A 14,827-nucleotide genomic window follows, 5' to 3' on the forward strand; every position below is an offset into this window, starting at 1 on the left:
CGAACCGGGGTCTGTACTGTGGCAGGATACTATTCTACTACTAGATCATTGGTGCATTTTGTTTTAAGACTATCTTTTATTTGATTTATACTCTTTAATTGTATTTTCGCACGAAAATAACCGACCAAAGTTGATTGGTTTTATTAAAAAATAAAATTACCGACCAAAGTTGGTCAGTTTTTTAAAATGACCGGCCGAATTAACCGACCAATTTTGGTCGGTTTTTTTTAATATTAATTGAAAAACCGACAAAAGTTGGTCGGATTCTTAAAAATAAATTTTGCGGGACTCAAAAATAATTTTCCGCATTTTTGCGCCAAAGAAAACCAACCAAAGTTGGTCAGTTTCGTAAAAGAAATTTTTTTTAAAAATATATATTTTGAAAAACCGACCAACTTTGGTCAGTTTTTTGGCCGGTTTTTTTACCGACCAAGACCTTGGTCGGTTTTTGCCGAATTTCTAATAGTGTCGGATTTTTTTAATCTCGATTTTTCTTGGGTTTTTTATTATTTTTTTCGGTTTTTCGAGTTTTTTCCCGGTAAAGTCTTCATAGCACAATATATTTAACTTGTGCGCTCCAAGTATTTCTTAAGTCCTAGTAAGATACAACTATATAATGTATTTTCAATAAAGTAACACAATAATATGAGATAAGTCATAGCATTATAGTAAATATTCTATAACAAAGATAATAAAATTACATAAAGCAAATATTGCTAATTAATAAGCTATAATTAAAATTAACATAATCTAAAAATACTATATAAGTCATGCTAAAATAAGTATAAGTACTATTAATTAGGTAACTAAGCACCAAAGAAAAGGATAAACTAAGTTATGTATTTTTATTATAAATCAGTATAAAACTAAAAATAGATATTCAACACTATTTTCTAGTGTTGAATTGAATTTCTTTTGTTAGAATTAGTATTGATTTAAACTTTGTTTGAGTTACTACATTTATGGGCTATTAAATTTATTTAATATTCAAGAATGTTAAGTTCAAACTTGAAATAATGTGTAAAAGATAAAACAGTAAAAAAGTTTAAGAAATATCTTTATACATTACAGTAAATATTTATATGTATAAAATATTTTTTAAAATAGATATACTATCGGGTTGGTTTGGTTTCAGTTTAATTTTTTTTAGTTAAAAACAAACCAAACCAATTATGGTCGGTTTTATTTTTCCAATAACCAAATCAAATCAAACCAAACCACATCGTTTTTTTTTTTTGGTTTGACCCGGATTATCGATTTGGTGCGGTTTATCGATTTTTTTTGTACGCTCCTACTCCAAGTAACTAGAAAATTAAAATTACTCCCTTCATCTCAATTTATGCGATATTTTTTGCATATTGAGAGTCAATTTAATTAATCTTAGAAGATAAATTGGATTGGATTTACTTACTATTTTACAAATAAAATTTGGATATTAAAAAACTATACAGAAAATGTTATAACATGCAATTCTTTCCATGTCAATTTGATGGAAAAATACATCTTAAAATGATGATCAAAGTTCACATAATTTAAATTTCGAAAAGCAAAAAATATCATATAAATAGAGACAAAGGGAGTAGTATATTACATGCTTACAATGCATCTCTAGCTTTTCAAAATATGAATAATTCATTTATTGAAAGTTTATCAAAATGAACGTGCTTAACACGGGTCAGATAGGAAAGATTTGATCATATAGCAAAAGCAGGACCGGCTTTTACTATGAGCACACGCTTTAGGCCCCTAATTTTTGGGGACCCCACTTTTTAACCTACTAGTTTATTTTAAAAATATATAAATTACTTTCAAGTAATTTTTTATACATATTTTGATTAAAAGGACTTGATTCTTTTCCAAATGTATATGTTACTTATAGAATAATATCAATAGTTCATGTAACAATTGTCTAGGTAGAAAGAATTTTCTTAAAATTAGAAATGATTTTAATATAAATAATGTTGCTAGAAAGATATTGAATGAATTAGTTATATTATCAATTAAAAAGAATTATTAGAAGAAATCAATTATAAAACAATTATTCATATTGCATCTCAAAATGTAAGAAAAAATTAATGCTCTCAGTTTGGCGTTAGCCCCAATTGTGTTGAGCCGCCCTTGAGCAAAAGTCTATTCCACACCCAACCGCTCTCATTAAAATCATATACTAGCAATATAATATTGACCAAATTTCCTATTTAAAGGAGCCAAAAGCAAATAAGAAAATCATCCCAAAAAGCAATTGCTCCTAATTAAAATCCTCTCTTTAATTCACTTGAATCATGGGTTGTGGTGCAACTCATTTGAGCTTGGCACTTAGCCTTATGGCTCTTGCCCTTGCTGGCATCTCTATATACAAGAACACACATGTAGCCACAGTTATGAAAGATTTTGATGTGAAAATGGGGTCAACAAGCAATATTTTGGAGCAAAACTCAGACAAGTTATCTCAGGAATTTTGCATATTTGCAGCTGTTGGATCAGTTGTGGCTGAAGCCATTAGCAGAGAGAGGCGAATGGGTGCGTCTCTCATTCGTCTCTTCTTCCACGACTGCTTTGTCGATGTAAGTTCTTTCATCCTTTTAACATCGATAGTATAAAGAATTTTATATTATCATCATATTTTACCCTATTGTAGCGATCTAGCAAGTAACTACTTTATTAGTCATGTTGTCAATCTCGCTTTCTGTAAATAATAAGTTGTAATTACCTTTTACAGTGACGTAGTCACATGCACCCAAGGGGTATCGACCGACACCCCTTCGTCAGAAAATTACACTGTTTGACTCGAAAATTTTTAAAAAAATATGTATATATACTATATAATGACACTCCTTGACTTCTTGGTAAATTTATTTTTTTATATTTTGACTCCCCTTAATAAAAATTCTGGTTCCGGCACTGACCTTTTAGATGAGATGATAGTAATTTAGTATAAAAATTCTTCTATACTGTAAGAAGTCTTAAGCATTTTGCACTTCTTACATTTTTTTTTTCTTGTTACTGTTTCTTTGGCCTTTCTCTATCTAAAAATCAATTTAGGTAATATTCTTGCACTGTATGAGAACATGCACCTTTTAGTACTATCAATTAGTAATTAACAAGGGTTAAAATTGAGAGGAATTAGCATTATAAAAAAAATAAAAAAATCTTTCACTTCACCATAGCAGAAATCTCGCTAACCTTCTCAGACAGATAATTAGTCTAACCACAGGGATCCCATCCTGCTTACCCACCTACCATAAACGATTACTAACGGACTTGGAATACAAATGAGATAAAAAAGGCCATCTTTGAAGCAAAAAATACAAGTTATCCCTCATTGGCTGAATACAATAATAGAAGTGTTTTTATGCAATTCTTTTACCTCTTGAAATAAAATTGTTGGTGGAAAATTTTGAAGACAAAGTCAAATATTACTAGCTATATATATAGAGTAGTATAGTGGAAACATAAATTCTTTAAATTTAAGGACAACAATGAGAAAATGTTACTTTTGTGTACATGCCTACTTGCTTAATTAGTTTCCCCCTATCTTTAGGTACGTAGTCAAGTAGCCTGTTTTATCATATAGTAATATTGTTGGCCTAATATTTGACTTGTGATATTATATTAATTTAGGGATGTGATGGGGGAATTCTTCTAAATGATATTCCTGGAAGATTTCAAGGAGAAAAAACTTCACCACCAAATGATAATTCAGTAAGAGGTTATGAAGTAATAGATCAGGCTAAACAAAGGATAAAAAATATGTGCCCTGGCGCAGCTGTTTCTTGTGCAGATATCCTAGCCCTAGCTGCCCGCGACTCTGTTGCTATGGTAAGTTGTTGTTGTTATTATTATTATTATTATTATTATTATTATTATTATGATCTATATGGTAGAATATGAGTTTAAGTGATATGAACTGACGTGTAAATATAATATTTTTTATTTATAGTTTATGTGTCTTACTCCCGTTTTAGTCTATCTAAAAGGAATGTCACTTTCTATACGAGTACTAATTTTTTTGTCAATATTATCTTAGCACAAATTAAAGGAGGTGTTGGTGGGTGGGGGGGAAGGCACTTGTTGCGATTCATAAATCACATCTACCTACTCTAGGAAATAAAAGAGTAACTTGTGGAAGTCACAATAAGCAGCTTATGACTGCTTTAAACAACGTGGACACAATATATATTTGATGTTGATGTGTTGTCTTACGTTCTTATCTTGGATTTTTGCACCGTCAAAAGGGCTTAGTTGACTTAGAGATATTGTCCATCCAAACATTTTAAAATTTTCAACAAAAGTCTAACATTCAATTCAATCATTGCAAATAATTTTTTGCCATATCGGTAGGTCCCTAAAATATAAGTACATATAATTTTGCATAATATGTGAGATTAATAATTGAAAAATAAGGCATGCAACCTACAACATATTTAAAATATGAAAGGGCCATATTTGCCTCTTTATAATAGAAAATTAACAATATTTATCCCCGTTTTACTTTCTTAGTATAACTACCCCTATCATCATACTTTGATATCATTTTTGTCCCCCGCGCGTTAAATAGCTTGATCTCATCTTAAAAAAGACATGTAGCTGGCCTTGATTGGATAAAAAAGAATCGCTTCCTTATAATCAAACCCAGCCAACCCATACTAGTAGCATGTTTGGCCAGAGGCGGATTAAGAATTTTGAAACCATGGGTGCACCACCTACTTTAACGTAAATGTGGTGCTTGTCAATAATGTTGTTCGAACATTTGGTGATTTATAGCTTATTATTAATTATGAATATCATTCAAAGAGACATACAATATATTTCTTAAACCATTCAATTCTTACCATGGTAAAATATCTTACAATGGTAAAATAGACTGCAAATGACAATTTGATATAATAAAAATTTAAATTTGTGCAAAAAGAAACACGAAAAGTATCAAAAAATTATTAATATATGATAAATTCTTTTCACGCGAACCCCATTTTATTAAGTAGATTCGCCCCTGGTTTGGTCAAGATGCCAAAATCAACTTATCTTGAGAAGTGTTTTTTCTCAAAAGTATTTTTTTCTTAAAAGTATTTTTTCTCAAAAGTGTTTTTCTCAAAAGTACTTTTGGTGAGAAGCAATTTGTATTTTTATAATTAATTTAAAAAGCACTAATGAGGAATAATTAGTGTTTGACCAAACTTTTAAAAATTATTTTTAAATGTATTTTTCTCAAAAGTATTTTTCAAAAATGAACTTTGGAGAGAAGCTACTTTTTTCTGTTTCACCAAAACTGTTTCTGCTTCTCCTCAAAAGTACTTTTTACCTTCCAAAAGCTTGGCCAAACATTTCAACTTTGAAAAAAAAAAAAGAGTACCTTTAGGATAAGAGAAGCTTGGTCAAACAGGCTATAAATATGAATATTATACAAAAAAAATGTTATGTTATCAGCGTATATACTTTAAATTCTTACGACAATTCTTTTCATGTTAATTAGTTCAACGTTTTTGGGAAAAGTAATGTGTAATCATATTGTTTATTATGTTTAATCAACAGTTGGGAGGAATACCATACCCAGTGCGACTAGGCCGAAGAGACGCAAGAACTGCAAATTTCACAGGCTCATTAACACAACTTCCTGCACCATTCGACGATCTCAACACCCAATTAAAGAAATTCCGCGCAAAGGGAATGTCGCCCAGGGAAATGGTAGCGTTGGCCGGAGCACATACGATAGGTTTCGCGAGGTGCGTTACAATGTGTGACGACAACAATATCAATCCAGCTATGAAATCAACACTAAAGTGTAATTGCCCTGTCAATAACAACGACACCAATTTGGTACCACTAGATTTGATAACTCCTAATTTTTTCGACAAGGCTTATTACGATGATTTAAACAGGAATCAGGGACTTCTTTTTTCGGACCAAGTGCTTACAGGGAATAGTACTACAAATGACTTTGTTCGAAGCTATAGTAACAATGGTTTTCTTTTCTTACGTGACTTCAATGCTGCCATGACTAAAATGGGGGACTTGCCTCCCTCTCCTGGCGCTCGATTGGAAATTCGCGATGTCTGCAGCAGGGTCAATGGGAATTCGATCGCGGACATGTGAAAAAGGAAAGAAATTTTAAAAAATAAAATCTTTGAAATTTTCAACTTCTATTTTCCTAAATAAACAACGTATGGTTGACTTCTTGAATGATAATCTTTTTATTGTTGTTGTGATTATGTTTGTTTTGAGTGGAGGGTCTATCAGAAACAGTCTCTTTATCTTTACAAGGTAGGAGTAAAGTCTCAAACCTCACTCCTACGTACCCTTTGTATTTGGTTATACATGTAATACAAAATAACGGAAATGTCCTTGTCCATGGACTGTGAGCGCACTACCTTACATTTGCCATTGTTATTCTACTTTTTCATTTTTCTTTTGGTTTTGTTTTTGCAATCATTTCCACAGCTTTATTCTTTGCTTATTATTTTTAGGGCAGGTAATTACCTAACCTGCTAGTTTAATTTGTTTCGTCAAAGACCCCTTAAAAAAAAGGAATCTTAAAGTTACTTTACTAACAATTTCAATACTTCGGAACAAAACACTATATATTAATTGCCTGTCAAAAGAAGAACGAAGTGTTAGTTTTTCAATAATTTTGACCACAAATTATGACGTAAGCTTCGAGCTTATGCGGGTACCCATCCAAAGTGCAATGAAAGTCACCGGTCTAGACCGTGAGCTTTAACCATTTGAAGAAGAAGATTTAAAAAGGGTTTTGGATGGGGAGGGTGGGTTTGATTAAAATGGATCAGGTTTTAAAATTAATCTAAGGCCAGCAACGTGTCCTTTTTTTTTAAAAGGTGGGACGAGTCATTTAACATGTGAGGGACAAATATAACAAAGTACAACGGTAGGAATTTAATTTTCAAAAAGTAAAACAAAGGTAAATATATATGATCTTTTTAAAATAATACAGGAATAAACAACGTTGGTTTCTTTTGTGATCTAGTTTTATTATTTCATATTACTAAGTTGCATGGCTTGTATCTGCCATTGAGGGGTATATTATGAATTGACCAACATGACGATGACACATGTCCTCCCTTTAAATAAAGGGTATATTTAAACCCAAAGTATGACTGCAGGGGTATAGATAACCCAATAGTATATATAACGAGGGATATTCTTAGATCATTTTTGAAAACATAGGGATATATTTGGACCTTTGCCGTACCAAATAATGAAACACTCTTTGTCCACGGCTGGTATAATATGATTAAATAATTGTAAAGCATATATAACTCTGTCTCTTGTATATATATCCAAGGTACCAATTAGCTGGTCAAGACTTCAAAAAATTGATAGGTTATTAATCAACAAGAGTACATTTTATAGATTATATATTTTAGATTTTACAATAACAACAATGTTAAGTTAGGTTGATATGTAGTAATAATTTATAATAAATATACTTAAGTCTCTGGCATTTACTTTTCAAGACTTAAGAAATTCATTTGTTGAAAGTTTAGCAGTAGGAACGTGCTTTAGTGGAGGATAACACTGTGCATACAACGAATGTTAATTTTACACCTAACGGTTCTTATTAAGTCATCATTTAAAATAGCAAAAAAGTTGACGTAAATTCAATCTCAGTTCCTAATAAACAATCCAAATTGCATAGTATCCAAGAGAACAAGAAAAATAATCCACAAAAAGAATTTCTTCCTAAAGAGAAGTAAAACTCCATTTTTTCCATAGTTTCATGATAAGACATGTGAGCTTGGCCCTGAGCTTTTTGGCTCTTATGCTTTCTGGAATCTCTGTTTTTCCCACTAAAGCAAAATTTGTTCAAGATTTTAAAAAGATTATTATGGAGCAATTTACTGGAGCAGTAGTGGTGACAAAATAGTTAAAAGAAGCAGGTTAGCTCAGCAACTGTGCATCTTTTCGACTGTTCGAGCAGTTGTGGCAGAGAATATCGGGCCAAAATCCAAATAGGCGAGCAGGAGCACTTCTAGTTCGCCTCTTCTTCCATGATTACTTTGTCGACGTGAGTCTTTCGTCCTTTTTCTTGTTGAATAATGATTTTAAAGCTTAATCTATTAAAGGAGCGCACTTTTATGTTTGAGTACGTGATCATTTTATCTAAAAGTTTAGGCTATTGATCAATAGAGTACAATTTATTACTTACTTATGTCTTCCACATTTCTCAGCAATCATTTTTACTGAACCAATTTTCTACATTTTTTTCCTAAAAGTATGATGCTATAACTCACTATGATATAAGAATGTAATGATAATAATTGGGATCTTTACACTGATAGCCACTGCCAAATTTATCATACACCATTATAGTTCTTTAATTTTAGACTTCTACATGTTGTTCGGGTCTAACATTTATACATACATCGTGTGATAATAATTGGGATATTTACACAAATAAGCGGATAGATTCATTGTTTACTTTACCTAGCTGATATCCATAGATTATATACTAACTATAATAGTTATGCATATATTATACATAAATTATTTGTATTATACATTCGCCGACTATTTTTAGTTTAAGCGGTTGAGTTGGTGATTATTTAGGTTAATTCTTCATAAGTTTATTTTAGGGATGTGATGGGGGCATTCTTCTAGATGATATTCCTAGAAGTTTTCAAGGAGAAAAAACTTCGCCACCAAATAATAATTCAGTAAGGGGTTTTCAAACAATAGCTCGCGATTCCCTGGCGCAGCTGTCTCTTTTGCAGATATTCTAGCCATTGCTGCTCGCGATTCTGTTGTTCTAGTAAGTTACTCCCTTCGGTCCACTTTAATCGATTTTTTGGTATTTTTCTTGTGCTTCACAATATTTGACTTTTTCAGATATCAAGAAGGAATTAACTTCTTTTTTCCAAAGTTGTCCTTGGAGTAAAGAGTCTAGGAGTATTTGTTATATTTTTAATGAACAAATTAAAGTTAATATAATTATTTTTATTCTTAATTAATGTTAAAATATGCATTCCTTAATATGTCTGAAAACAACCAAAAAAATCAATTAAACTAGATCGGGGGAGTAATGTTTTGGTAGTAGATATTTCATTTATACCGAGGCTGTGATGTGTAGTTGTCTAGCTGTACTTTCTTTGTCTCAATTTATGTGATGACGTTCTAAGAGTCAAAATTTTAATTTTTATCATAAATTCAGACATAAAATCTTTACGTTATTAAAAATAAAATTTATATTTTCGAAAACTACATAACAAAGTATTACAAGTCACAATAACGAACAGTTCATAATACTTAAAAGAAATATAAAAAAATTACAGTCAAAGAAAAAATCGTCTGGCTATTGATATTCGAACTGCATCACGCGAATTGGGAGATAGAGAGTATTATATTGCATGATTAGCGTATCCGGTTTTTGAATGGCATAGCTACAACAAGATGAATCAATTATATAGGGCTTATGGCCTTAGAGATATCAACAATTCATGAAATTTGCAACGATCATTTCCATTCTAATTAGTCCAAAACTTTCTTGAAAAGTAAGAGGTTGTGAGTTCGAGTCACCCCAAGAGTAAGGTAGGGAGTTCTTAGAGGGAGGGAGCCGAGGGTCTATCAGAAACAACCTCTCTACCCCAAGGTAGGGGTAAGGTCTACATATACACTACCCTCCTCAGACCTCACTAGTGGAATTATACTGGGTTGTTGTTGTTGTTTCTTGAAAAATAACTTTCTTAAATCTGTAATATGTTAAATTGTATACTCCTTCCGTTTAAAAATACTGTCTTAGTTCGACATGAAACAAAGTTTAATAAAGAAGGGAAATCTTTTGAGATATGTGGTCCTAAATAAGTTATCACATTTGTATGGCTGTAAAACTTCTGAAACTTGTGGTCTGAAATCCGTCATAGCATTTGTGCGGCTATAAATCCTCCTTATTAAGGAAATATTAAAAGGTAATGATCTTTTTAAACTGACTAATAAGGAAATAGTGTGAATCTTTTTTACTGAATCATGAACACTTGGGAGGACCATCGTACCAAGTGCAATTAGGACGAAGAGATGCAAGAACTGCAAATTTCCAAGGAGAATTAAACCAACTTCCAGCTCCATTTGACAATGTCGACACCCAATAAAGAAATTCAGAGCAAAAGGTATGACAATCAGGGAAATGGTAGCGTTACTCGGGGCACATACGTTAGGCTTTGTCAGGTGCACGATCCTGCGTGACAGCAATAACGCTAACTTTGTGAGACGAGCTACCTTAGGTTGTACTTGTCCCAACAATAACAATACCAACAAGGTGCAATTAGATTCAACTCCCGGGGATTTCGACAAGGTTTATTTCGACAAATTGAATGGGGGACAGGGGTTACTTTTCTCCGATAATGTGCTGATGGGAAATAGTACGACTGCTGCCATTGTTCGAAGCTATAGCGATAACGTTACTCTTTTCTTTCGCGATTTTAGCGATGCCATGATCAAACTGGGAAACTTGCCTCCTCGGGCTGGCGTTCCGTTGGAGGTTCGTAACTTTTGCGGTATAAGAACAAGAGAAGCACAAAAGCTGATATGTTTATTGAATCAAAGCAACCTTTAAATACAAGAGTGAAAAACCAATTCCCTAAACTAACTCCTCTAGAAGATGAGGACTAAATTACTTGCTAAACAAACTCCTTGAATAAGGAGATTTATTTGAGAAAATAAAAGACTAACAAAATTCTAACTACTAGCTAAAGAATTGGTCAAAGCATTAAAGTAGCAGCTGGTTAACTTATGCTCTAATACGCCCCCTCAAGTTAGGCAGTGTGTAACTACGCCTAGCTTAAATAATTGTCTGTCAAAGGCTAGCTTTGGTAGCGCTTTGGTGAGAGTATCCGCGACCTGATCTGCAGTATGAATATGAACAATGCGAACTTGATTCTGTTGGACTTGCTTGCGAACAAAGTGAAAGTCCACTGCAATGTGTTTCATGAGGCTATGGAATACTGGATTTTCGCAAAGATAAGTCGCACCAACATTGTCACAGTAAATGGTTGGTTCTTGTGGAAGTGAAACATGTTGTTCATTTAGCAGATTCGTCACCCAATTGTTTCAGCAAGTGCACTTGCAACCGCTCAATAATCTCCTTCGGTTGATGAGTGAGCAACTGTTCTTTGTTTCCTGAATGACCAGCTCACAGGAATTTGGCCAAAAAGCAGTATGTAACCAGTAGTGGAGGCTCGATCACTCGCATATCCAGCCCAATCCGCATCAGAATACATGTGTAGCTTGAAATCATTAACCTTTTGAATGCGAAGACCAAACTGAATTGTTCCCTGAAGATACCTGAGTACTCGTTTCAGTGCTTTCCAGTGCACTTCAGATGGGGAGTGCATCAATTGAGACAATTTGTTTACAGAGAAACTTATATCTGGATGAGTGAACGACAAGTACTGTAGTTTTCCAAGGACTCTCCTATAGCGAGTGGCATCAGTTGGTTCCGCTCCATCATTTTGATGAAGCACTTCATGGGAACTCATTGGAGTTTTTGCACGATTCCAGTCTTTCATATTTTCTTCAGAGAGGATTTCACTGATGTAATTGGACTGTGATAAAGTAATTCCATCTGCAACACGAAGCACCTCAACTCCGAGAAAAAAGTTAAGGTTTTCGAGATCCTTAATGGAAAAACGGCCAGCAAGACAATGGATAGCATGATTTACATATGAGCTATGGCTCCCAGTGATGATGATATCTTCGACATAAACCAGCAGATACAACATGTTGTTCGACACTTGCGAATGAAAAGTGATGCATCTGATTCAGACTTGATAAATCCCAAATAGAGAAGGAACGTCTTAAGTTCATTGTACCAGGCCCGAGGAGCTTGCTTGAGTCCATATATAGCTTTCTTTAGGTGACATATATGTGAGGGGAACTGCTCGTCTTCAAAAGACGGAGGTTGGACCATGTAGACTTCTTCTTCTAGGTGACCCTGCAATAACGCGTTGTTGACATCAAGCTGATGTATGGGCCAATTCTGCTAGATAGCAATCGAAAGCACCAAGCGCATAGTATTCGGTTTGACAACCAGACTAAATGTGGCGTGAAAGTCAATTCCAGGGCATTATGTAAACCCCTTTTCCACAAGACGAGTTTTGTAGCGATCAATTGTCCCATCAGTTTTTTTTCTTTAACCTGTATAACCACTTGCAAGAAACAATATTTTTTGTGGGGTCATGTGGTACCGATTCTCATGTCTGATTATTCAATAATGCATTAAATTTACTTTTCATTGCTCTCTACCACTATGGGTGTTTGTTAGCTTGTTCAAATCTGGTAGGGGTGATGGTGGGGGATAAGTTAGCCATGAAGTCAAGGATTATTTTCGGTTTGTGAATGTTGTTCTGTGAACGAGTCACAACACGATTTGGAGGAGGGAGAAAAAGTTGGTGTGGTTTTGTGACTGGAAGGGGTTCGGGGGAAGGTTGTGAGGGTTGCGGAGTTGAGGCAGTGGTACGAGCAATAATGGTTTGGCCAGTAGATATCATTTTTGTTGTTCTGTGACTGTATACAATTGGAAAAGTTGGTGATTGAGGCTGTGGGACTGAGGTGAATGGTTGTTGAGAATATATAGGTGTTGAGGAAGGTGAGGTTGGCCACTCATAGAGACTATCTCTACTCCGACCGTGCACCAACAAATTTCGTGTTTCCAAATCCTTCACAGAAAAATGAAACGAAAAGCATTCAATAGAGGTTAGGTTATCTTGACAAAATTTAGAGACAGAGAGTAAGTTGCGTTTAATGCTAGGAGCACATAGAGTGTTAGAGAGTTTAAAAATATTATTTGATGCATGTAATTGAGTTAAACCAGTGTGAGTTATTGGTATTTTGTTACCATCACCCATGGAGACCTGCTACATGCCATTGTATTCCTGCAAGTTGTAAGGATTATCAGTTATGTGGTGAGATGCTCTAGAGTCGAGGATCCAAGGATTTGCTGATGCGTGCATTCCCGAAACATAGTTGAACTTGGCCTCAAAATGATTGTGAGATTTGAATTTGCATACACTTGAACCATGACCTGGTTTGTTGCACAACTAGAAGCGAACACCATCATAAGAGTTGTTGGTGTTCGAAGATCGCGCGCCCTTGATTTTGTGAATTAAAGCGATTGTTTTATCACCATTGTTGGTTGCTGCCATTGTTATTGTTGGAACGACGATTGTTGCGATTGTTCGAGTTTTCAGATTTGTTTAATGTAGCAGAGTAATATGGCTAGAAGATTTCTTTAACTCTTCATGTTTAAGGAAAAGCTCATGATCAAGAAGCTTCTGATAGAATTCTTCATACGTAATAGTGGAGTCACGAGCACGGATTGCAGCAGAAATCTCACGAAACTATGGTCCTAAACCACTCAGGATCTAAACAATGAGTTCAGAGTTTGAGACTGGGGCACCAGCAATAGAGAGCTCATCAGCCATGGATCGAATATTTTGCAAATATTCAGTGATTGGTTGGGAGTCTTTTGTGAGTCGCGCAAGTCGATCGCGAAGACTAAAAATTCTTGTTTGGGACTTGTTCACATATGCAGTGTGCAATGCATCCCAGGCTTTTTTTGCTGAATCAGCAGCTACAATAGTAGTGGAAATTGTTGGATCAACAGATGCCATAAGTGCATTTTGGATGAGTTGGTCTTGACGAAACCAAAGAGCAAACGCAGGATTGGCACTGAGGACTGTGCCAGTTGTGATAGTGCGAGATGGAGCTGGACTTGACCCATCTAGATGACCATAAAGATCATGACCATGCATAAGCATGGAAAATTGCGTCTTCCAAGTTGCAAAGTTGTGGATGCCTTGTAATTTTGTTGGCAATTGTGACGCAGGATTAAATTGGACGACCATCACAGCACTATTGTTATCAGCATTAACAACTCCAGTAGTGTTGGCCATTTTGTGGAGGGTGGGTGGAAGAGAAAAAAGATAGTATCTTACTCGTTAGAGTTTGTTGAGGACCTTAAAACCATATAAGAACAAGAGAAGCACAAAAGCGGATATGTTTATTGAATCAAAGCAACCTTTAAATACAAGAGTGAAAAATCAATTCCCTAAACTAACTCCTCCGAAAGAGGAGGACTAAGCTACTTGCTAAACAAACTCCTTGAATAAGAAAATTTATTTGAGAAAATAAAGGACTAATAAAACCCTAACTACTAGCTAAAGAATTGATCAAAGAAGTAAAGTAGCTTCTACGTTGACTTATGCTCTAATGTGCGGTAGGGTCAATGCTAATTCCATCGCAGCCATGTGAAAAAGAGAAGAAAGAGATCCTCTAAAAACTAATATTAATATATATATATATATATATATATATATATATATATATATATATATATATATATATATATATATATAATATGCGGTAGGGTCAATGCTAATTCCATCGCAGCCATGTGAAAAAGAGAAGAAAGAGATCCTCTAAAAACTAATATTAATATATATATATATATATATATATATATATATATCAAATAAGTATTAAATATTATTTATTTAAAAGATATTTATTATTTACACACACACAAATATTAATAAATCTATACTTTAATTATTTTAAAATTATTTTTTCGACCGAAATCGGTCGGAAATATTTAATTATAACTTATTTCTATTGGTTAATTAAATATATATAATTTTTGTCTTGGGCGGGAATTAATTATTTCAAACTTTCCGACCGATTTCGATCGGAAATTTGGAAAAGTTTTAATAAATAATTATTTTTGTTCATTATATACACGTATGACCAAATATTTGACCAATTTCCGACCGAAATCGGTCGGAAAGTTGGAAATATTTTAATAAATAATTATTTTTGTACA

General features: G+C 33.8%; 1 protein-coding gene and 1 pseudogene across 1 annotated transcript; both read left to right on the plus strand.

Annotated features, from left to right (window-relative positions):
- Positions 1-2,216: 2,216 nt before the first annotated feature.
- Positions 2,217-6,349, plus strand: LOC104117942 (suberization-associated anionic peroxidase 1-like). Its single transcript, XM_009629096.4, has 3 exons — positions 2,217-2,564; positions 3,622-3,819; positions 5,533-6,349. The coding sequence occupies exons 1-3, from the start codon at positions 2,283-2,285 to the stop codon at positions 6,091-6,093; spliced, it is 1,041 nt and encodes a 346-aa protein (XP_009627391.1). The 5' UTR covers positions 2,217-2,282; the 3' UTR covers positions 6,094-6,349.
- Positions 6,337-12,264, plus strand: LOC104117944 (suberization-associated anionic peroxidase 2-like; annotated as a pseudogene).
- The last annotated feature ends 2,563 nt before the right edge of the window (positions 12,265-14,827 follow it).

Source organism: Nicotiana tomentosiformis, chromosome 9, assembly GCF_000390325.3.
Source record: "Nicotiana tomentosiformis chromosome 9, ASM39032v3, whole genome shotgun sequence".
Lineage (NCBI taxonomy): Eukaryota > Viridiplantae > Streptophyta > Magnoliopsida > Solanales > Solanaceae > Nicotiana > Nicotiana tomentosiformis.

Coding starts and splice junctions, on each gene's coding strand:
- LOC104117942 (XM_009629096.4), top strand. CDS start 2,283: ATGGGTTGTGGTGCAACTCATTTGAGCTTGGCACTTAGCCTTATGGCT. Junction 2,565..3,621: donor TCCACGACTGCTTTGTCGAT/GTAAGTTCTTTC, acceptor ATATTAATTTAG/GGATGTGATGGGGGAATTCT. Junction 3,820..5,532: donor CCCGCGACTCTGTTGCTATG/GTAAGTTGTTGT, acceptor TTTAATCAACAG/TTGGGAGGAATACCATACCC.